The sequence below is a fragment of the Acipenser ruthenus genome, chromosome 2, assembly GCF_902713425.1.
Source record: "Acipenser ruthenus chromosome 2, fAciRut3.2 maternal haplotype, whole genome shotgun sequence".
Classification (NCBI taxonomy): domain Eukaryota; kingdom Metazoa; phylum Chordata; class Actinopteri; order Acipenseriformes; family Acipenseridae; genus Acipenser; species Acipenser ruthenus.
The window spans coordinates 19,883,133-19,907,824 of record NC_081190.1 but is presented as its reverse complement, the minus strand read 5'-3'; the positions used below and the strand labels follow the sequence as shown (position 1 = coordinate 19,907,824).

Genomic DNA, 24,692 nt, shown 5'->3' with positions numbered 1-24,692 from the left:
AAAATGTAACCACATGCTGTCATTTTCAATTTTGACCTAAATACAAGTTAGCTGTACTTTTAAGTTGTAAAGGCTATATTTTTCTGAGTGTAACTCTCTTAACAATATCTAACATTTCTTGTATATTTAGTAGTATCCTGTAAGTACAGACGAAACTCATGGTTTAGTTAGTATAGTTCTGGTACTGAATAACAAGGTGCTCCTCATCTTGGAAAAGATTGAACACAATTTTTTAGACATAATATGAACAACATTAATCAATAACTACAATTGCCTGTTTATATTATCAATTATGATTGATGTATATCAGAAGTCTAGTAGAAGGCCTGTAAAGATTAGGAACATCCATCAGTCAGAGACATATGAAGCTGTGCAAAAATCCAGATATGACAGATCCCTACACTTTACCACCAACAATATAAGTCAAATAATTACAGTAATGTTTCAATGTTTAGTCTGATCAGCCTAACTGCATTCTTATCCTAATTTAAATGAATTGACAGCGCAGGGGGGAGATCTGTACCAAAACATGTTACAGAAAATGTCAAAATTTGATTTGCAGCTTAAAGTTGGAGTATAGCAGTCACTCATCTGAGTTGTCTGCTCTACAGAATCTGATATTATGCATTTCTTATTGACCCTCACTGCCATTCAGTTGCTACTGGTAAATTAGCATAGTCACTGTGCACTTCCCATGCTTTCCTGTGTTTATTATATGCCTTTACCACATTTTGCTTACTTTCACCATGATATCCTGCAGTAATACTTTCATAAGGGCCGTTCTTTCAGTTCTGCAAATGCTGATCTCCTCCCTGCGCAGTTTGAGCTGAGGGATACCGCACTGCTGCAGTTGCTTTGCATGATAATTATGGCTGCTAAAAAATGAGTTCCAGTATTTCTTTTTACTAGTTTCACCAGCAATTTGATTTGATGCCGTCTCAATATGAGTATAATAGAGAAGGCAAAGGACTATATTGTGCTGCACCTTCTTCATGTAACTGATTAGCTTTGTGAATATGGTAACCCAGCCTTAATGCCTCTGGACTGCTCAGCTTTTGATTTATTTCTTCATATTGGTTTAATACCTTTCAGCGCCTTGAGTGAAATTAAAGCTTTATCAGTCACCAATTGCTTCTGACCACATACGCATTAATCAGAGGCTGTCTTCTGGATGTTACTTTAATGAACAAAACGGTCTTTGGTTTGTTTATGACAGCGTATTGAAATAAGCTGATACAGTATTTCCCAACATGTAACCATAACTTATACAGAGGATTAAACCCCTGATTGCTAACCATGGATAACCGATTTGTTCTTGAACAGGAAACAACTTTTAAAAAACGAACTTGTGTGGTTGTAATTTGACTTTTATTTCAATAAAATATAGCCTAAACAGTATATACTGCAGAATACCCCACAGGAGTTATTATTGTGCTCCCGGGTTCAGTTGTGTCAGGATGTCCCATCTAATCATTGTTGGGGTTCCCTGTCTAATTATATATATATATATATATATATATATATATATATATATATATATATATATATATATATATACATACACACACAATTTAGCTGTATGAGAATGCCTGTATAAAGTTGTGAGACTCATGGTTCCAGATAATACAGGATATATAATGTATCTATGTATAATTTCATTAAAACTGTACAGTATTGGTGGCGTCTAACATTGGCCTTCAATAGCCAATCAAGTGGGTCTACTGTATAAAAATAATTGTTTCATCATTGCTTGACATAGCTCTATATATGGGTTTAGAATGGTGTGATGCCATAATGATTCTGAATAATATAGCTACAAAAATGTGTAATTGTCACATTCAGTCCAATGGACCTTTCAATTAAACATACAACACACAATTTACAGTTTTGTGTGTGTAGTACAGTATGTGACCAGGTCTCTCAGTTCTCCTCATGCGGCTGACCCTCACTGCCATTCAGCTGCTACTGGTAAATTAGCATAGTCACTGTGCACTTCCCATGCTTTCCTGTGTTTATTATATACCTTTACCACATTTTGCTTACTTTCGCCATGATATCCTGCAGTAATACTTTCATAAGGGCCGTTCTTTCAGTTCTGCAAATGCTGATCTCCTCCCTGCGCTGTTTGAGCTGAGGGATATCGCACTGCTGCAGTTGCTTTGCACCCACTCAGTTGCACTGGTATATAAACAGGTCCTCATAGCTATTGTAATCCATGGGTGTATGCTCTTTATATGACAAACTACTGCCACCTAGTGTGGGTCCTTCAACAAAATGCTACAAGCTGGTATCTATGTAGGTGACTTGGCCCCTCAGCTGTCTGTATTATTTATAACTGAATTCCTCTGTTGCAACCAATCAGTGATGAGAACTGCCCTGCATGAGAGGATATCTTGTTGTTTCTATTATGAAAGGAGCTTTTTCTCTCTGTCTCATACTTAGAAACACAATGCTAAACCAAGGAGGGATAAAGATATAAAGAAAAATGGTGAAATATACCATATATTATTGTTCATTTTAGTTCTCAGATTTCTGTGATATAGAAATGTTATACACCTGTCTATGAAGGTGATCGCTCATTAGTATCGTATTGTATTGATCAAGTACAACTTGCAGGATACACTCATGGCAGCAGTTAAGCCAAGTTGCCAACAATTGAATACCTGGTTGTCTCCCAACACTAGCATACGACTTGGCAGAGATTCATACCATGAGAGATCCAGTATAGCCTTATCTATGGGATTTCACTTTTGCATGTTGCCCTTGCAGTCATGTAGAGAAAGAGGAATGTGTGCAGCAGGACTTTATGGTCACCATGCATGTATCTACAAAATATACAGTAACTGGTACATGTATCTACAAAATATACAGTAACTGGTACATGTATTTACAGAATATACAGTAACTGGTACATGTGTGTATCTACAAAATTTACAGTAACTGGTACATGTATCTGCAACATATACAGTAACTGGTACATGTGTATCTACAAAATATACAGTAACTGGTACATGTGTGTATTTGCAAAATATACAGTAACTGGTACATGTGTGTACCCTGCTTACAAAGTGCATTTCTACAAATCTAAGATAATTGCCTGCTTTTTGATGATTTCTGCATTTTACTGCAGATTCAAATTCAATCCTTTTGTTTAGGTACTGTAGTTGTCTAAATTCTGTTTTCTTTCAGTTGTATTTTAGTGTCAGACACATGATAGAAAATGAAAGTGACAACAGTGTTGTGTGTCATGTGTGGGTCAATTTTGTGTTCATTTTAGTTCTCAGATTTCGGTGACAGGCATAACAGAGAGGTGAGACCATGGCTGCAGACATTCTAATAAAAGCTCTACTGCAGATGTGGTGGCATTTTTTGTCATCAGAAATTGGATAGATAAAGCAATTTTCCTACAATGACTCAAAAAATTCACTATCTGAATTATTACTGGGTTATTGAAGCAACTTTAAAATCAACAAGGTATGTTTTTTTTTTTTTTTTTTTTTCCCAAACGACAAGCCTTAGCCATACAGCTAGATTTGTCATTCTTTTTAGCCAGCCCCGCCAAGTTGAATTGTGCATGTTTTAAAAACACTAGAAAAGTGACTTTACCTGATGGAACCACTGAGGCTGGTAATAAGGATCTTTGATCCCTGCATGATAGGCTCTGCCAGAAGGGTAGTTTTCTCTCGTCCCATAGCCTTGCTGTTAGATTTGGGGATGAGTTGTCCATGGCTGACCATGAGGATGCTGTTTTGGATTGGTTGTGGTCCTTTTCCTGGGATCAGTTGGATGCTGCAGATGTCTAGCTGGCTTTAGTGGCATTACTGTTGGTCCCCAGTAAAACAGATGGTCTGCTACACTAGTGACTTTGTCAGGATGTGCTTTGCGCAACACCCAATGAAGGAGGTTGTTTCTGTTTGATGTTGGGAAATTACTTTTAAGAGGGAGCTTCCTGAGGTTCCTAAATCTCAATGTGACTCACTAAAAATCCCTACAGCACACAACAAAATATAGTACTACCTGAAATATTACATTTCTCATAACTACATTTAAAATTGTACTTTCCATGAATAAATATAACTATTAATATTTATATAGTGTATACTTAGACAGTACAACATACCCAGGTCAGTCACATTAAACAAATCTTAAGTCTCGATTCATTTTCTGCAGACTGACATGTATCTGATCATCCTTTTTCATATCTTGTTACTGATTTAGTTTGATGTGTGCAATTTATTTTGTATGCGACTGTGTCATTTCATTTCCATGTCTTTTTGCTCCAATACCTTAAGTAGTGTAAAGGAGGATGTATCCATCTTTTCGGAAATTGCATTTACCATCAGTTGTGATTCTGCATTCCTCTGCTGCATTAACAGTCAATTTATGTTTTTTTCGGAAACCTATTTATTAAGCCAAAACAATATACTTCCTGTGTTACCTAGGTTACCACCAACTTGACTCTCCACAGCCAGATGTCTCCTATGAGCAGCAAAGAATGCTGCATATTTGATTAACCCATTAAGTGCCATTGTCCTCAATTTTTTTGAGCATTATTTAACTGGCATCTACCTCTTAATTTAATTTTCTCTTTAACTATATTATTATAAACTACCCTAATTTTGTTTACCACAAAAGTTAAGTCTAAATGTAACTTAATTCTGCAAATATAACCCTTCAAATAAGAAACTGAAGCCTAAAAATTATACATTTCTTGGTGTTTTCCTACCCACAGTGAAGATAAAGCTCAACTTTCTATGTGTTGAGCTTCACAGTCGGTGTGAAATTTCACTGATCTGATTACAGTCATGTCTAACCTGACTGCACTCAAAATAAGACACAACAGTTTGTAGCCAAAATGAAGGATTTACATTTTTTTCTGTGTTCTGATTTTATCAAAGAAAATTTTATTTGGACTTAATGGGTTAAAATAACTTTGCTTGACAATTAACTGTTTATTGATTTTTGTAGAAAAGTTAATTGTAAATACATTTACTTATGTATTCATTTTCATGCTGCAGTTTATGTATGCATATTCTGTAAAGAAGTAAGGAAACTGTTAATAACCAATTACAATGACATGTGAAGGCTTTAAGCTCAATTTACATGCTTTCATCTGTTTAAAAGGGTCTGATTCACTTCTTACAGTAGATAATTTCACTTGCAAGTCACTGACTTCAAGCATGACATTGATTAGGGGGATGTACCCAGTTTGTTAGAGGGGTGGGGACAATATCACTAAAGGGAAATGACCTAAAGCTACCTGAAAGTAAGGCATGTAAACATAGCTTTCCTTAACCTAGAATTCTTTTGAAGCTCTCATTTCAATTAATTTTAAACCCCAAAATTAAAAAAGATGCTTCTTTATCCATTAGAAGTAAATATTTTGCAGTTCTTTGCGTACGTGTTCATGCAGTGTTGTGTAGCTGCTTCTATTTCTGTCCATAAGGTCCATGACGATAGCTGTGTGATCCACGTCTGGTAACACGTGCAGCGTCTCTTTCACAGAGGCCACCAAAAGAGCGCTGGAAAAGCGCAGTGAAGATTCCACTGGCACCACTTTATCCTTGATCCCATGCAGCAGAACGAAAGGGGGTAACCTACACACAAGACAATGCTGATCAAGATTGGATTCCAAATATCTTTTACCACAGCAGAAAATCTTCTGCTGAATCTTAAAACCGTTTTTTAAAAATGCAGTGTTTTATATAACAATTGTATTTATACTAGGCAGAAACATGAACGTGGGACAATGTTGCTTTAAACTGTTGCCTTGCTTTGCTTTGATAAATCAGACTGAAGACATACTATTAAAAACAAACCTGAAGAATAGATTTACTTCATCAAATGGTGTGCAGTTTTGTTTTTGGTGAAATTGTTTACTGCAAAATACAGGCACCGTTGATTTAAATTGTTATAATAAACCAGAGCTAGACATAAAACCTGTGCACAATTATGTGTTTTAATAGCTGTCTAAAAAAAACCACAACAAATCTTAATTTTGTTTTTGTGTGGAGAGAGTCTACATACAGTACTCTACAGTAGCACCAACAAGTTTCAATATTGATTTACCTACAACCATTTTAGGTATGCTATTTGTTTCTCCAAGCCATGTCCAACAAGACCAAGTTAAGTAATGAACAAATACTACCTTAAAAAAAAAAAAAGCAAAGCTCTACATCCATTTCATTATATTAAGATAATGTAAATCAAACACACACACTGTTAAAATATGGACAAAAAAGCACACTTTGGAAAACGAGCTGCAACAGTAACTTTCTGAAGTATTGCCATTACTCTGTGGCACCTCCTTGTGGTAAATGTGTGCAAAGGGAAATACTGTATATATATATATATATATATATATATATATATATATATATATATATATATATATATACTGTATGTGTCCACTTTTAACATATGAATTTTAGTGAAGCTTGAAATTTGTTTCTCACGGTAGATAATGGAATGTGTCTTCAGCTGCACATGCCACCCATGCTAATCAACTAAAAACAAAAGTTAAAGTAACAGACACCAGGAAAGCAGATTCAACAATAACTGTCAGCTTGTCGGAGCCCACCAGGTTAAAGAGGGGGCTATTCAACATTATAAACAGGATTACTGTCCCGTGATTGGACTATAGATTTCTTTACCTACTGCATATCTGGATACAAATCCTTCTTTTACAGATTTGTTAAGAGTTTCCTCTACACAAGAGAAAGGGAAGCCACTATGGTTACCAAATTAATCTTAATGATGCTATTTAGACAGATCAAGTCTAAACTACAACTGGGCAGGAAATACGTTTAGGCACTTGTGCTCTAAAATATATCTTTAATTACCTCTATAGGTAATTCTGATTGCCAATGTTCTAGTCGCTTGAGATTTTAGATAAAGAACAGTCTATTTAATTGATTTCATCAGCCATGGTACTAAATATTGCTGCCATTTAGAGAAAAAACTAAATTGAATCTGTCTTTTTCTCTGAAGCTACACTGACAGACGCATGATCCCAGGTCCAGATGGTGTGGACTGTTTCACTGAGAAACCCCCCCCCTTACCCCACCCCAAACAACATACATTTCAGAAACAGTCTTACACTGAGAAACAAGAGCCCAGGAGAGGGGGAGTTGTATGAAAGTAAGTGGAGGTGAGGTTTCATCCTCACCTAGAAGTGCTTTCTTTAGTCAGTGTGCTGATATACGTCGCTGGCGAGTATCTGTCAAAGTTCTCTTCTCCCTTCATGACCCTGCACATTGCAGACACATATTCAATCCCTCTCCAGGTTTCATGTCTGTAGTGGTCGTTAATGTGGTACACTCCACTCAGACCTAGCACAGGGCAACATTAAAACAGGGGTATTTGCAATGCTTTTTTTGCCTGCTGTAAAATACTTCATTTAAAAAAAAAAAAAAAGCTATTCCACAACTTTAATCAGTTTCAAAGAAAGGCAAATGAACACAGCAACTGATTTTGGCATGTATAACACTTGAGTGTGCAAAATGTATTCTGGCAATTAAACACTGCTTCCAGCTAGAGAATATTTTAACATGCAGTAGTTCAAAAACGACTTATAAATTTATTTAAAGAAAAACAGAACATTTGGAAACGTCTTTTTTACAAAGTTTAACATAACCATTGACAAGCCATTTAAATATCTTCAAAATACTAGTTAAGCTTTACATGAAGCGTTTACTAAATGACTATGAAAACTGGATTTCAGTTCAACTCCTGGTGTGAGTTCTTGGTTGATTTAACATATTTAGCAAAGCCTGACTGCTAATGTAATCCTGATATTTTAAACAATTAAAAAATACCTACCTATTATGCCCTTTAAAGAAGATAGAAGCTCTCTCTGCTTGGTGGTATCAATCTCGATTTCCTCATTTTCTCCAGCCAAATACATAGCAGTAAGTGCACAGAGATGGGCCCCACATGAGTGACCCATCAGTGTCACTTTATCCTGTAATATAGGAAACATTACAACATGTATCCACCTGCATTACATTGTTATTTATTTAAAAAATGTACTATGACAAAGATTCAGTAAAATACTTTTTTTTTTTTAAATTTAGTCGTTGCCAATTAGTTTTTTATTATTTTCTCCCCAATTTGAAATGCCCAATTATTTTATTATGCTCAGCTCACTGTTACCACCCCTGCGCTGACTCGGGAGGGGCGAAGATGAACACACGCTGTCCTCCGAAGCGTGTGCCGTCAGCCGCCTGCTTCTTTACACACTGCGAACTCACCGTGCAGCCGCCTCAGAGCTACAGCGTCGGAGGACAACGCAGCTCTGGGCAGCTTACAGGCAAGCCCGCAGGCGCCCGGCCAGACTACAGGGGTCGCTGGTGCGCGGTGAGCCGAGGACACCCCGGCCGACCTAACCCTCCCTCCCCCCGGGTGACGCTCGGCCAATTGAACGCCGCCCCCTGGTAGCTCCCGTCCACGGTCGGCTGTGGAATAGCCTGGACTCGAACCGGCGACGTCCAGGCTATAGAGCGCATCCTGCACTCTAGCGAGTGCTTTTACTGGATGCGCCACTCGGGAGCCCCAGTAAAATACATTTTTAAATCATTTTTCTCCATTGCACAATCTAACTGGCTGCCATTTTGCTTACAGAACTGTGCCTTTGGTTTGGGGTTCTTGATAAATCATGTGATATTGACCTTTCAACTCCATCTCCTTTGTTGTATAGTGTAAAAGCAGGTGTAGCCAACAGAGTTGACAGGTTACAATATCCCAGTGATCTCAACAGACGGGAACCAAAGACATGTGGCAAAACATGGACTGACCAGAAGGGGCCACTAAAGTATCCGCAGCTGATTTTCCTCCCTAACCATCAGCCCCAAGCCAAGATCAGCAATTCAGCCTTCTCTCAATTGCACAGTATAACTCACCCTACAATCCACATGGTTGTGCTTTTACCAGGTCAGCCCTCCTTTGAATTTTAACATCCGAGACAACAGCATGTTGCATTTTAACCACCTGTCTTGTACTGTATTTACCTTGTCGATTCCATAACTGTGCCCATGGTCTCTTGTCCATCCAATACAATCAATCAGGTCCTGGACCATATCTACAATTGTGCACTGCAGGAGAAATGGAAGAATCAGGTACTATATTACTGTAGAAGTAGCAACAGGTAACCTGCTGTTCCAGAGTGAATGGGGTTAAAGCACTTAATCAGAGTACGGTGTCTTGCAACAAAACATACAGGTATGAATAGACTACAAGTGTACTGGTAGTGAAACACTGCTTCTACATGTGGTCCTGGATTAAATCAGAACACGTGGTCATATTAAATGAAAGCGTCTGTGTGACTTACCTTCTTGATAACAGAGCGGAGCTGGGGTTCCTTTATTTGAAACAAACTTCTGTTAATCTGCTGGACTATGTCCCCTATAGTGGGCTGAGAAAAAAAAAGAAAAAAAAGATCATTTATTAAAATTGACTGGAACAATATAACCTAGAGAAGTCTAACAACTATAGGTCTCCAGGTTTCACAAAGCACTTCTAGGTATAAGTCTGCTACAGTTACAGCCATGGCCAGTTATTCACCAGTCACAATTTCCTGATTGGTCCTCAACACAAAAATCACTCAATGTAGCAATTGTGTTTTCTTATGACCAGCTTTGAACATTCTAGAGCGTATCTGCATCATCACTTGAAATGACTAGAAAAGCTTTGTGTAACTGGGCCTAGAACACTAACACCTACACCCAGTGGTCAAATTGGGATTTTAAAAGAGGTGGAACGGTCGTGGCCCGTGTAAGGGGAACGGAATGCTACTTTCAATCAGAAGATCAGGAACGGAATCATGAAGAGGCGGAACGCCACTCCAGGCTGTTACACGCCAATTTAACCCCTGCCTACACCCACAAGCAAAAGTGCAGCATGTAATTTCCTTCATTTGTTATTGCTGGCAAAAGAAAAGGTGGAGAAAAGGAAGTCTGACATAAAAAATTGCCATCAGCCTGAAGGGCAGATACAATTATAGGTGGATGTAAAAACAGTAGCATATCTGGATATCAGTACTACTACAGCCAATGCTGGCCACTATTGCTAAAATGTCCTTAGTAACTGGTCTAACACAATGGTCTGCGGTCATTTTAAGGAGCTAAAATCCACAGAGCTGTTTCATAGACTTCTGGTTCCCATAGTAACCACACTTTGATAGCATTAATGGGTGCTATAACGCAACAGGTGTCTCTGGCTCATTCTTTTATTTGAACAGGGAAAGACACATGGATCATCTTAAACATCAGTGTCATCCCTTGTGACACGGATTACACTTTTTAAATAAATTGGTACTGTAGGTGTTTGCCTGCAATAACAGACAGGAAAAATCTAAGTATTGATGAGGAAGGTTGTTTGCTTACAGTACCTTAGGATAAAGTGAATAGTCGGTGCAAATGACTACGACATTTAAGTCATTGGCCAGTTGCTGAGCCAGCAGGCAGTACATGGTCCTTGAGCCTGACTCCCAGCCACCTCCAAAAACATATATGAGAGCAGGCAGGCGGGCACTCTTATCAAACCCCTTCGCTGTGGGAAAGTAAACGTCCAGTCTGTTTTCATTCTTCCCAAACTGTATGTCCTTGAAAACAGGATAAGAGTCACACAGATGTTTAATTCTACCACAATATTAATTTGACATGGCGATCCTGAACGCTGTCAACATCTCATAGCCAGATAATGCCCACAAACAATACATGTTTTAAATAAATTTGGGAACTGTGTGCACGTCTCACATTAAAAACACTGACACCTGTCCCTGAAGTGAACAGTAACCACATTGTTGTTCATAACTTGGACATTTCTGGACAACCAGTTGACACATTGTTGGCGTTAACGTTTGCACCAGAAACAGAAAATTAAGCAAACAACATGTGCTGGTATACGAGTTGAGCCGTATGCTAAAAGAGTTTCATAAATGATCCTCACCTTTACACATGATGCTTCGTTTAGGCTTCTATAACAAGCCTTCCACTGGATGTACAAGTTTGTATACCTGAAGTATGATAGCAGATCTAGTAATGCCACTGTTAGGTTGTAGACTCTCCTAGAAAGAAGACCAGGAATGCAAAAAGTGTTAAATGATTTATTAAAATTCTTTGCCATACACATTGTGACCTTTCATATGTGGTGCTGTTAGCTTAACTGAAGACACAGCCAACTAATCCAGACAGATATTATATTACTACAGCAACAGTCATTTGGTCTTAACTACAAACTTTACACATTGCAAATTTCCTGTTTCTTTGTCCATTTCAAATAGTGAACGGTCATAAAAAACATATTTGGAAAAATAATTTACAGTTTATAGACAATATAATATAGCAGGGGTCCAAAATTCCAGTCCTTGAGGTCCAGAGGCCTCCTGGTCTTATTCCACTGAAGAGGCAATTCGATCAACAACTTCCCTGAAGGGAAGTACGTTGTTAGGGTGAAGTTTTCAAACTGCTCCCTAACTGAACTTTCCTCCAACTCGATCAACTCAACCTCGTGCAACTTCCCAGTAATTTTTTTTTTTTTTTTTTTTTACAGAGAAAGGGAGTGACATATTTGAAATGAGGGATGATACTACTCCTAGGTAGTCAATCAAAGAAATTGGTTTAACTTCCCAAAACAATTCCTGGGAAATATTAGCCAAGATATTTGCTATTGTTGTGTTCATTACAATCAATGACATGTGCTTAAGCCCAAAACTGGCTTTCTCCTTTACTATGTTTACTTTTTGGGAATAAGCGCCTTAAGAATTGTATTTTGTGTTTTGTTTTGTTTTTAAACAAAAGTGAACCCGTTTTTGAATGGTGAAATGTACTGTACGCTGCTTTCACTTTTCCAAATGGAACGCACAGCAGTCTTAGTTTATCCAGTGGGAATGGGAGATGTGTCAAAAACATGCACAGTAATTGGCTGTTCTTCTTCACTTCCATAATCCAACCAATTTGCTTATTTTGTACTTTTTAAAATAATGTATTGTTTGTATTGTACCTAATTGAAACAATTTAACCTCATTCCAAGTCTTAACAATTAAATATTTTTAAGATACAGTACCTACTGTATACTTAACTAAATATTTTTAAGATACAGTACCTACTGTATACAAACTGGAACAAGAAGAAGCTTTCATTAATCCATTAATTAGGGCAAACAATGTCTGACTGATGCCTGCTCTGCCATGGTGCCAGTGGAAAACCAGCTGTGGTATGTTGCTCTCTGACAATATGTCACTCAACAATACTTGTTGTGCAGAGGTTTTACACTAAACTACTTCAGATAAACCATGACACTTTGGCATGTATAGTACCGTTTACTAATAATTTCCACATACTGTACCTTGGACTTATTGCTTCCAAATACTTTTTGTATCCAGGTAAACTTGGCAGGCCATGTAACCACTGGCCAGCCACAGACAGACAGTAGGGAATCCCCACTATCAGGACTCCAGCAGCAAACAATGCAGAATACATTTAGGCTACAAAAAAAACCAAAAACAATATCAAGTAAAATGTTAGGATTACCTGCTATCCCTGCCAATAAAGTACTATAGTATACTGTAGTAGTACTATGGTATACTGTAGTAGTACTATAGTATACTGTAGTAGTACTATAGTATATTTTAGTAGTACTATAGTATACTGTAGTAGTACTATAGTATATTTTAGTAGTACTATAGTATACTGTAGTAGTACTATGGTATACTGTAGTAGTACTATGGTATATTGTAGTAGTACTATGGTATACTGTAGTAGTACTAAGGTATATTGTAGTAGTACTATGGTATACTGTAGCAGTACTAAGGTATATTGTAGTAGTACTAAGGTATATTGTAGTAGTACTATGGTATACTGTAGTAGTACTAAGGTATATTGTAGTAGTACTATAGTATACTGTAGTAGTACTATAGTATATTGTAGTAGTACTATAGTATTCTGTAGTAGTACTAAAGTGATTTTTAGTGGGGATGGTTTCAGCAAGACAAACATACGCTTATAAATAAAGCATTTATGTATAGTACTGTACTTAAATACTGGGATTTGTAACAATGTGTGCAAGGAGGAGAAAAAAAAAACAACAACATTAAATGATATTGTGTCCAGTTTGTCTTTTAAATCACATTACATTTATTAAATTTAACAGAAACCATTTTTAGACACTACATAGCATTCATAACCGATTCATAAAGGGTACATAACACTAAACCAAACAGTGTTACACACACACACACATATATACAATACACACAATGCCTATAGAAAGTCTAGACCCCCTTGAACTTTTTCACATTTTGTTGTGTCAGTGCCTCAGTTTCATGCATTTAAATGAGGATTGTTTCCCACTTATCTACACACCATACTCCACACTGTTAAGAGGAAAAAAGTTTTTATTGAGAAAAAAAATTATATATTAAAAATACAAAACTGAAAGATCATAATTGGATAAATCTTCACCCCCGAGTTAAAACTTGGCCTCCTCTCGTTTGTAAACTTTCTTATGTTCTTAATGTATTACCGCCACACACGCTAAGAAAAAAAAACGACTTACAGTACTGTACTTTGAATTTGATTACCTGAAAAATCACCGATTACCTTATATATTTTTTATTACAACTTATACTAAGTAACAAATGTAGGATTACTAAGAATTAGTGTAATTATTGTTTAGAAATGTGAACAAAAACAAAGTCCACTGTCTTCTTGAGTAAATAACATTTTGTAATGCTTAGAACTGTGGTTCCCAACCTGTGGTCTGGAGGGGGTCCCATGGAAAACAAAATAAAAATAGCCTCCTCGCACCGGCAAGTCCCCCATTCAGAATGCATTAAAATGCGCTCAGCGGAGTCATGTATGAAATCAGATGAACAAAATAAATTTACTTTTTTAGTTAGCCATTGGGTGAGAGGTGGTAATAGCTATTTTGTGATTTGTGCCTCACTTGTCAAAAGAGACGGACTGAATGCAAAATGAGGAAGTGCAGCGATATAACTTGGAAATGAGATTTACTGAACCGCGACCGCTGTGTATGTTATGAAAGTTTGAAGACAGCTAATCTTCGGTGCCACGATTTAGAAACGAAACACAGTGACCCCGACTCCAAAAACGAGTGGATTAGAAACCCCTACGTGAACGTTGACAGTGAAATGCACCTGAACCTGGACCTGGACATAGGACAGCCGAACACTGCAGAGACATGTGACAGTTCTTTAAAGCAAAGATACTCTATATACACAAGATGGTCAACGATTTAACATTGCAACTTCCATCCGAGCCGAGGCGGTGCATACTGGGAACCCAAAGAGTTCCGGTGGCGAGTTTTTTCCTCTCTGTATTGTAAATTCTGCCTTATTACCTATTCCAAGCTTTCTCTTTTGAAAACGATTGTATTTTTTTTTAGAAAGATTCATCTGGATTTATTCAGTGCTCCTTAACACATATGCGTCATTATTTCTACGATCGATGTTTTCAATTTGCCTGATAAGAGCTATTTATCGTAAAAAAAAAAAAAAAAAAAGCTTTTATAATTTCAATGTGATTGACGTTGCACTTTATAATTCATTATGGAGGGAAAAATATATATTCAACCGATTGTGGAGCTGCCATATAAAAATGTGAGAAACATCAGTGTGTCCATCTGTCTGCGGTTATTACATAACATAGCCTACATTGTTATACAGTTCTACATTTATGCCCTAATAGCGCTGTGAACACGGTTTATATTTTCTGCACTCTTAAGGATAGTTAATTCACTACAGGGTTGTCCGTCAGCCCCGTTGAGGCTTACTCATGTGTTTGTGGGTTGCTTTGAGCTACCTATGAGGGATTCGGATACAAACAAGACGGTATAAAGCTAATTTGATACGGATCATATGCAAAGTTTTGAAATATGTGAGTGCACCGTACACATCGTAGGAACCTTAAAAACCTGTTTATTGCAAGATGGGATTTCCTAACTTTTACTTTATTTTCAATTTAGCATTTTTTCAGTACCAATCAATAATAACGAGAACGCGTCTGAATTGAATGATATAACTTATCTGAGCATTTATGTAGGCTTCTTTCTTTGCTGGTCACAGCTGGGCATGAGGCTTAAACTGTGTTTGCCTTTATTACCTTGTACCATACGACAGAAATCACATGCGAGTGATAATTAAATCTCACGGTTGTTAATGATCATTTTAATTAACATTCAAATATCTGTGGGAACATAGAACACAAATGATCAAATATGGGTCACAGGCATAAAAAAAAAGCTTCAGTCCCTTTCAGTAAAGTAAAAAAACATTAGCAAGTGCATAATATAGCATCCACTGAGGTTAGTTTACCAGAAAGTCCTACAGATAATATAGACAATAGCAGCAGAATTATATAGCACAACAAAAACAATGGGTTTTTTTTTGGTTTGTTTTAGATTCCTTCTACGGAACGGACCAGTAGTAGCATTGCATTCAATAGACTAAAACACTGTAGTTTAACAAGAAAAGGGAATCACTTTTCTGTCCTTTTTGGGTTTTTTCTTTTGTAGGGAGAGAAACACTATGGACTTAAACCGTTCTTGCCGGCTGCACACACCCACATTTGAATGTCCTTCAGCCTCCCGCATTGTACACATTTACCTTTATCCGCTTTTTTTTCTAAAATTCCAACCCCCTAATGAAAAAGGAACATTTCTAAAATGTAATAATTGAATATGTAAATTAAGCCTGATTCATACATTTTATCCCACAAACTAATGCCTCTGACGTAGTAGGACTAGGGACAGAACTCTCCCATTAGGTAGGGCGTGTGGGGCATTGGGTGTTGGACATTAGCAGGAAGCTACTTGTGTGAGAGACTCAGAGACCAAGTATGCTGTAATCGAGAAAGAAATGCCTAGCTGTGAAGCCGTCATAAAAGAACAAAATGAACCGAAAGCAAGCTTATGTGCGCCTCTCTTCCTGTGTGTGGGCCCGTCCGCCTGCATGCAGTTTTTCTCAAATGTCCCAAACAAATGGCGATCTTGCAGTTCCCCAATTCTGCTGGGGACCCTACGCTGTAGCGTCATTTGCATAGAGGTTAATCCGGCCCTGACCAGACATCTCATTAGGTAAGTTAATCAATTTCCTGTATGGCATCGTTATCAATTGCCGCACTATAGTGGAAAGCAAAATGAACAGACTTTCCTTGTATAGCGGCTGTGTGTCACTATGGTAATAGTACATGGTGGTCCATAGAATTTTTGGGGGTTCAAAAGGGGTCTGCACACCCACAAAGGTTGGGAACCCCTGGTCTAGAAACTACCTGTCTCCCCCCAGGAAAAGCGTTTCTATTCTTATTGGGCACCCTGACAGACCATTTTTAGAGCTAATTCATTTTGGAGTGCAGACCACAAAGAGGAACTTTTACAGTAAAATTATATTTAATAGAGGTATTTTTTTTTTCTTGGACCAGCTTAACTATCTCTTCAACCACGCCCATGCTAAGACATTGATACATTAAGAACATAAGAAAATGTACAAACAAGAGGAGGCCATTCGACCCATCTATGCTTGTCCAGTATCTAGTAGCTGATCCATCTCAAAGTTGGGTTTTAAAGGATCCAAGTGATTCAGCTGTTTTAAATGTCAACTCCTTTTAAGGATTTAAAGATTTTAAATGCAATCACAGGGGAGAGTGCTCCAGCAGAGCCACCAACCCCTCCTTGTACATCGCTGCACCTGGAAGTCATTGGATATCTCCCATCCTGCTACCGTCCATGCCCACATTTCTAACAGCTTTGCGGGAGAGGTTATACAGTGCCTTGCGAAAGTATTCGGCCCCCTTGAACTTTGCGACCTTTTGCCACATTTCAGGCTTCAAACATAAAGATATGAAACTGTAATTTTTTGTGAAGAATCAACAACAAGTGGGACACAATCATGAAGTGGAACGAAATTTATTGGATATTTCAAACTTTTTTAACAAATAAAAAACTGAAAAATTGGGCGTGCAAAATTATTCAGCCCCTTTACTTTCAGTGCAGCAAACTCTCTCCAGAAGTTCAGTGAGGATCTCTGAATGATCCAATGTTGACCTAAATGACTAATGATGATAAATAGAATCCACCTGTGTGTAATCAAGTCTCCGTATAAATGTACCTGCACTGTGATAGTCTCAGAGGTCCGTTTAAAGCGCAGAGAGCATCATGAAGAACAAGGAACACACCAGGCAGGTCCGAGATACTGTTGTGGAGAAGTTTAAAGCCGGATTTGGATACAAAAAGATTTCCCAAGCTTTAAACATCCCAAGGAGCACTGTGCAAGCGATAATATTGAAATGGAAGGAGTATCAGACCACTGCAAATCTACCAAGACCTGGCCGTCCCTCTAAACTTTCAGCTCATACAAGGAGAAGACTGATCAGAGATGCAGCCAAGAGGCCCATGATCACTCTGGATGAACTGCAGAGATCTACAGCTGAGGTGGGAGACTCTGTCCATAGGACAACAATCAGTCGTATACTGCACAAATCTGGCCTTTATGGAAGAGTGGCAAGAAGAAAGCCATTTCTTAAAGATATCCATAAAAAGTGTCGTTTACAGTTTGCCACAAGCCACCTGGGAGACACACCAAACATGTGGAAGAAGGTGCTCTGGTCAGATGAAACCAAAATCGAACTTTTTGGCAACAATGCAAAACGTTCTGTTTGGCGTAAAAGCAACACAGCTCATCACCCTGAACACACCATCCCCACTGTCAAACATGGTGGTGGCAGCATCATGGTTTGGGCCTGCTTTTCTTCAGCAGGGACAGGGAAGATGGTTAAAATTGATGGGAAGATGGATGGAGCCAAATACAGGACCATTCTGGAAGAAAACCTGATGGAGTCTGCAAAAGACCTGAGACTGGGACGGAGATTTGTCTTCCAACAAGACAATGATCCAAAACATAAAGCAAAATCTACAATGGAATGGTTCACAAATAAACATATCCAGGTGTTAGAATGGCCAAGTCAAAGTCCAGACCTGAATCCAATCGAGAATCTGTGGAAAGAACTGAAAACTGCTGTTCACAAATGCTCTCCATCCAACCTCACTGAGCTCGAGCTGTTTTGCAAGGAGGAATGGGCAAAAATTTCAGTCTCTCGATGTGCAAAACTGATAGAGACATACCCCAAGCGACTTACAGCTGTAATCGCAGCAAAAGGTGGCGCTACAAAGTATTAACTTAAGGGGGCTGAATAATTTTGCACGCCCAATTTTTCAGTTTTTTATTTGTTAAAAAAGTTTGAAATATCCAATAAATTTTGTTCCACTTCATGATTGTGTCCCACTTGTTGTTGATTCTTCACAAAAAATTACAGTTTCATATCTTTATGTTTGAAGCCTGAAATGTGGCAAAAGGTCGCAAAGTTCAAGGGGGCCGAATACTTTCGCAAGGCACTGTATACGCAGTACCAGATATGAATTCTTACAAAAGTGCACATAAAAGGCCAATAGAAATGCACAGCAGGTACAGTATAATAGGTCTGACTATTAAAGTAGTGTTAATATTTAAAACAAAATGATTAGTGCGCAGCCCACACTTGGACTCACCATGTTTGAACACACTTCCCAACCATCTGCTGAAGCGTGGTCAGAAGTGTGTTTCAGTGTTTTCACAATGGGAATGGAAATAGCATGACATGCAAAGCTGTTGATGAATGTGTTTATTATGACTGGGACGTGAAAACACAGAAAATATCTTCTCTGGGCTACGGAGTTACTTCTTAGCCTCAACATTTAGTAACATACAGTGTAGCCAAGCAACTACAGTCTCTTTACTGTCATTCTTACTGCAATTTTAAAACAGGCTGTACTGTGAAGGACGGTAACAGCCTGGAATAATTTCAGCTTATGCTCAGTTGATACTATTTGTTTCAAAAAGGTGTTGTCAGCAGAATTGGGGGGGGGGGGGGGGGGGGGATCATTATAGTCATTAAATAAATGTTCTGGATATATCACTTCCAGGTTTGAAACAAAAATAATTGTGCTAACTTTGCCTCAAAGAAAAAGTCTGGCCCATTATCATGTGTAAAGTTTTACATTGCAAATAATTGAGAACAAATATTATGTGTAGGAGCATTCAATGAGAATGATAATTATAAATATCCAGTTTTGCCTAAAGGACAGAAATGCTTTCATATTCCACAGATTGAGAATCAATCAACCGGTGTTTTTTTTTTCTTTTCTATGTTCGGCTATGGACCCTGTAGTAAGCATATGGAGATCTCTGGTTGGCTGATTTTAGATTAGCAACACTGGTGTATCCCAGTGTAAGAAAAGAGCAGGTGGAAGCACTGCTAGAAACACCACAGCATTCAAGTAGACAGCGAGGGGATTGAGTCAGTCTTACATATTTGTATTTGCTTATTCGTTAGATGCTGGATTTGGGAAATGCAGACCCTTCCCTTTGCACTGAGGGGAACTCTCCTTCCAGGATTAGTGGCTACAGCATTTAACCAAAAACAGCCCGATGTCAGTGAGTATTGTCTTATGTTGTATGTCTGATTGGAAGCTGATAGGTATTTATTTTGTGTGCTGTCACTTAAGGTCAGTGTAGTGTTGATTTAGTGATGTTGACATTACCCACGTAGACTTGGCTTTACGAACTTGAGTGCTCAGAAATGAACCGTTGATTCAGGTGGTATACTGTAACTTTCTTAAAAGACTGTTGCTTCTGTTAGTTTTGTTGTTTTATTGCAATGGATGATTTTGATCCCCAGTTCTTAAACTTGCCTAATACAGCTTGTGTATAGAGCTTATCTTGAAAAGATATTAACTGCGATGACAGAAATCACATTCAGTCAGCTAAAAAAAAGAATACATTTCTTAACAATCCACATCAGCGCTGCTTTATACATTACTGTCAGGCATCATCATCTTCACTCACTAAGGCTTTCACTGAAATGCATTTCCATGGAAACACTTTGATAAAAGTAAGCATAGACTGTTCAATGAAAGGAGAAACAGTGTGGTACCTAACTGAAGTAGCAATCAGGCTTTCTAGTCAACAGTTGTTCATAACATTTTAAAGCAAATGCAGGAGAGCATTTTACAGTAAGAAACTCTTACTGATTTCAACAGGAATATGTAAGGCACTGAATGGTTTCATTCCTAAACAGTGCCAGCAAAACATGGTTGTTTTGGAAACCAGAATTAAACCATTGATTTTCTTTCTACTGGCAAAGATGCATCAGTTCTATTAAACTGTGAAAGCATGTCTTGCGTGCATGGGATGTTTTAACGTGTTTTCTTGTATGGATGTTTGTTTTTATGAAAGCTCGCCACTGGTTATTATTATTATTTATTTCTTAGCAGGCACCCTTATCCAGGGCGACTTACAATTGTTACAAGATATCACATTATTTTTACATACAATTACCCATTTATACAGTGGGTTTTTTATTGGAGCAATCTAGGTAAAGTACCTTGCTCAAGGGTACAGCAGCAGCGTCCCCCACCTGGGATTGAAACCACGACCCTCCGGTCAAGAGTCTAGAGCCCTAACCACTACTCCACACTGCTGCCATAAGCATAATCATTTGCGCGAGTTGGAGTGATGTACCATCCATGTTAGGCAAACAACCTACTCGTTGTCGTGTGTGTAGTTTTTTTTTTTTGCTTGTTTGTATTAAATAAAGAAAAATACATTATTTAACAAAGACACAAGGTCAAAGGAGGGGGTTCATAGTCAAGCCAAAATGTAGGTATGTGTGTATTTTTATCCTCAATATTTGTAAGCCAGGTAGTGCTGCCAGTGAAGATAGTCCTTGGACCCTGTTTCGAGATGTATCACAATTCTGTTTCTGTAAACAGCCTGGCAGTGAGGGATTATCTATTTTAATAAACCGTGAGCTTGCCCACTGAGGGGGAGTGAGACGGGGAGATAACAACAGATGGGTATCTCATACCTACTGTATCTAGTTGTTGCTAATTTGCAAATATTGTGGGCCAGAGCCATGTATCTCTTTGGGGAAGCTGGCTGTGGACTCCATCGGTTAACCTGTAGGAACAGACTAAAGAACTGGACCTCATCTCATTGGAAGTTGTTGCTGAGTACAATGCTCAGCCCAAAGGATCAGCCCATATTGGGTTGCTTTAGCACGTCATTATGAACAGTATGTTTTATAGGTGCACAAAGTGATTTAAGCATGAATTATACACAGTGGGGTTTATTCAGTTGATCTTAACAGTGGCAGATCTACAGTAAATACTGTACTGTACTGCCTTTAAATTGTTAAAAGAAGGAAACTTTGACTACCATTTCTAATAATGTGTGCATTTTGCCTCCATTTATATTAATTGAATAGACCCCTGACTGGAAATGGCAAGTTGTTTTTTGTGTGTGGCTAAAAAGGTTTCGTGGAAGACAAGAAACAACCAACAAAACACCAGACTGGTCTTAGGCTTATACAGTATATGATTTGACAGGATTTCAGTAGTGAAAAAACAAGACATGTGTGAACTTCATGTTTTGTCTTGGCACTGAAAGTCTTTTAAAGAAACTTCCCGGTCACCTTTTCAGTTGTTTCATGTGTCAAAAGATTACTTTTCAACCAATTAATGGAGCCATTCCTTTATTTGTGGGGCATAGGCCTATGCAAGTTGATGCAATTTTTATTTTATTTTGATTATTACTAAACGAGTGCACACACATACAGAGGGTCCACATAATAGGGTAATAATCGATTCACAGCCTAAGCGCTGTCGGACGTAAGCGCTGTCGGACGAAAGTCTCCTGGTACCTACAGTGTGTAAAATCTGATGAAAGTCAACTTGGGCCACAGTGACATCAGAGGTTCTTCACTAACCTGTACTATGCTGTGGGTCCCCACAAAGACATAGAGCAAATTAAAAGTGAAACTGTAGAAGTGTTGTGCTGCACTGCATACTACTATGACTACTTCTACTATTAATATATGTTGTGTAGACTAAAGGTGTATGACTTTAGAATTTCCAAACACTGTCAAATGTATCCTCTTCTTGGGCTGACCCAGGTTTGGGACCTGGAATAATCGCACAGTGCCTGAAAGGTTAAAAACAGGCTAGGTGTGTATGACAGAAGCGACAAAGCGCTCTGCTGCTGCAGCTTCTGAACGTCCCTTGTGCAGTCCTCTGCCACACACTTTTTAAGATTAACCCTTTAAGGACCGGGATCGTGTTAACACGATAAAAAAAACACTTTGTTTTAATGACTTACAGGGCCACCATACTTTGCAGTACAGGCTTGAAACACACATCAATGGATAGGGGAGGGACTGACGTTCACTTCCTGATAGTTTTGTTTTTCGTGTGACGTCCCTGGCGGGGCATTTAGTGTCTAAAGGGCGGAGACTATTTACAGCCGCCAGGGAGAGACAAAAGCAGAAACAAAACATCACAGAAACTTGTTTAGAGCTAATAAAAAAAAGGGGATACACTGTAAATCTGATGTATTTGACTTATAATTATTTTAGAACATTTATTCTGTCTCATGTGTTTTAATATATATGTTTTTACAATATTTATAAATATCAAGAAACAAGTGTATATAAGCATATACTATTTCATGAACTAATGAAATGAGTAACTATTATTTTATTTATAAATATTTATTTTGAGAACATAAATCAAGAGTAGTGTCCATTATTGCTTATAAAACCCCCCAGAATAAATGTGTATTATGTCATTGCAATCACTCAGGTGAAACAATGTCTTGTAATCTGCCCAAACATCAACATTTTTCAACAAAACTTTCAGGAAGTATTGTAAGGTCCTTCGGGTCATAGAATAACACATTTTTTATACATGTATCTCTAAGCAGAATACATCATAAAAATGACTTAACTTAAAAGCAAAACAAACAAGAAAAATCAAACAAAAAATTAAATATTGTGTTGAAAAAAAAGTGAAAAGTTTATATAGTTTCTGAAGTACTTTAAAAATGTCCCCCAGAGTGTTCTGAAAAAAAAGGACACCATTTGTAAGATGCTACTGTAAAAAAAAAAAATAGATTTTTAGTGAATGTTTATAGGAAGAGTGTCAACTACAGCCAAAAAAACACCTGGTCCTGGTGGAGCATCTCACCGAAAAATGCTTGGTCCTGAAACGGTTAAATCACAGGCTGTCAAGTAGGCATACCGAAATCCTGGGACATCTACCTCAAGATAGTGAAAACAGAACAGATGACAAGCCTACCTACTATATGGTGTAATTGTCATTAGGAACTCAACAAATGTAATTTATACTGACATTTCACAGTAAAAAAAAAAAAGATATTTTTCTTGCCAATCAAATTTAAGTAGACCAACAAACCCACAAATGTTTTAGATTTCTGAGCAGTTCTTGAGTTTAAATTTTTTTGCTGGAGAGTGACGTCAAGTTTCGCGTGACTAAAACGAGTATAATAGCAAAATATTTGTAAGATTGTTTGAGAATGTATTGTCCTTCAAGCAATGGGAAACTGTAATGCTGTAATGTAATGCTGCAAATAATGTACCATTCAAATGTACTTCTAAATACATTTGGGCAGCAGTGTGGAGTAGTGGTTAGGGCTCTGGACTCTTGACCGGAGGGTTGTGGGTTCAATCCCCAGTGGGGGACACTGCTGTTGTACCCTTGAGCAAGGTACTTTACCTAGATTGCTCCAGTAAAAACCCAACTGTATAAATGAGTAATTGTATGTAAAATAATGTGATATCTGTATAATGTGAAATAATGTATAATGTGATATCTTGTAACAATTGTAAGTCGCCCTGGATAAGGGCGTCTGCTAAGAAATAAATAATAATAATAAATCAATTTCAGTTCGTTAGTATGCAAAGCAGGAAATCTGCATGTTATGTGTCTACAAACGGGGAATTAGAATTTGAAGTATTTGAAACCCTTGATTTAGAAATAATATTTTACTTGCATTGTTTTTCCAAGTCGTGCAATCTCTACGTGAATTAGAAACGTTTGCTTTGTAATGACAGGAAGAGCACCAATGTGTACACAGTATAATTAATTGCTATTATCAGAACTTATTGGTACCAGTATAACAAAGTGTTTCAATACAAAGTTTACTGTAACGTTAAGCCCCAGGGAAACACTGATTTAATTTCTTTTGACTTATTGACTAGCACAATTGCAAATAGAGTTCAAATTATGACCTAGTAATGATTTGTTTTCTGACGAGACCATGTGGATAATCAGTATTACAAAACAGTCTTTAAATGAGAATATTTTAAATAAACTCACCTCGGAAAGTTTGCCGCAATGTATATATTTGCGAGTCCAATCCAGCTTTATATTGCTTTTGTAATTACTTGGCAGAAGGTGTTGTAGCTGTCCTGATGGCTTTTATTCATTTACCTTGAAAGAGATATCTTGTGGGCATTCACAATCTGTTTTACATCCAATTGGATCCAAGCCTGATGTAGGTCTGTATATTTCAATATAATTAAACAGCGTCCTGTACTGATTTGCCATGCAAATTCAAGCACTCCTCTACCAATTTGAATGTCGTTAGTGCTGGAAGGAGAAAGGGATTGTTACCGTGACCTTTTAAGTCTGTTGTTGTTTAAATGCACACCACTTGGCTTCTTCTTTGCTCTTCTGCTGTTTAAAAAAAAAAGCAATGAAAATTGATAAGGATGAGCAACAAGATTCTTGAACTATTACTCAGTGTCATGGACCGAGCTGTAGCTTCAGCCTTCAATTGTTATATT

At 37.8% G+C, this 24,692-nt stretch overlaps 2 protein-coding genes across 2 annotated transcripts in view; one reads left to right on the top strand and one right to left on the bottom strand.

Moving 5' to 3' along the window:
* Positions 1 to 5,018: 5,018 nt before the first annotated feature.
* LOC117409063 (uncharacterized) lies at positions 5,019 to 24,573 on the bottom strand. Its single transcript, XM_034014629.3, has 9 exons — positions 24,223 to 24,573; positions 12,346 to 12,484; positions 10,948 to 11,065; positions 10,388 to 10,600; positions 9,329 to 9,412; positions 9,009 to 9,092; positions 7,822 to 7,963; positions 7,169 to 7,331; positions 5,019 to 5,597 (listed from the first exon to the last, which is right to left on the bottom strand). The coding sequence occupies exons 2-9, from the start codon at positions 12,477 to 12,479 to the stop codon at positions 5,369 to 5,371; spliced, it is 1,167 nt and encodes a 388-aa protein (XP_033870520.3). The 5' UTR covers positions 12,480 to 12,484; positions 24,223 to 24,573; the 3' UTR covers positions 5,019 to 5,368.
* Positions 15,983 to 24,692, top strand: part of LOC117962676 (rho GTPase-activating protein 24-like) — a 233,612-nt gene continuing 224,902 nt past the window's right edge. Inside the window, exons 1-2 of the mRNA XM_058991189.1 lie at positions 15,983 to 16,092; positions 19,383 to 19,483. Coding sequence (XP_058847172.1) covers positions 19,399 to 19,483 — 85 coding nt within the window. The 5' untranslated portion in view covers positions 15,983 to 16,092; positions 19,383 to 19,398. The remainder of the gene's footprint in view (positions 16,093 to 19,382; positions 19,484 to 24,692) is intronic.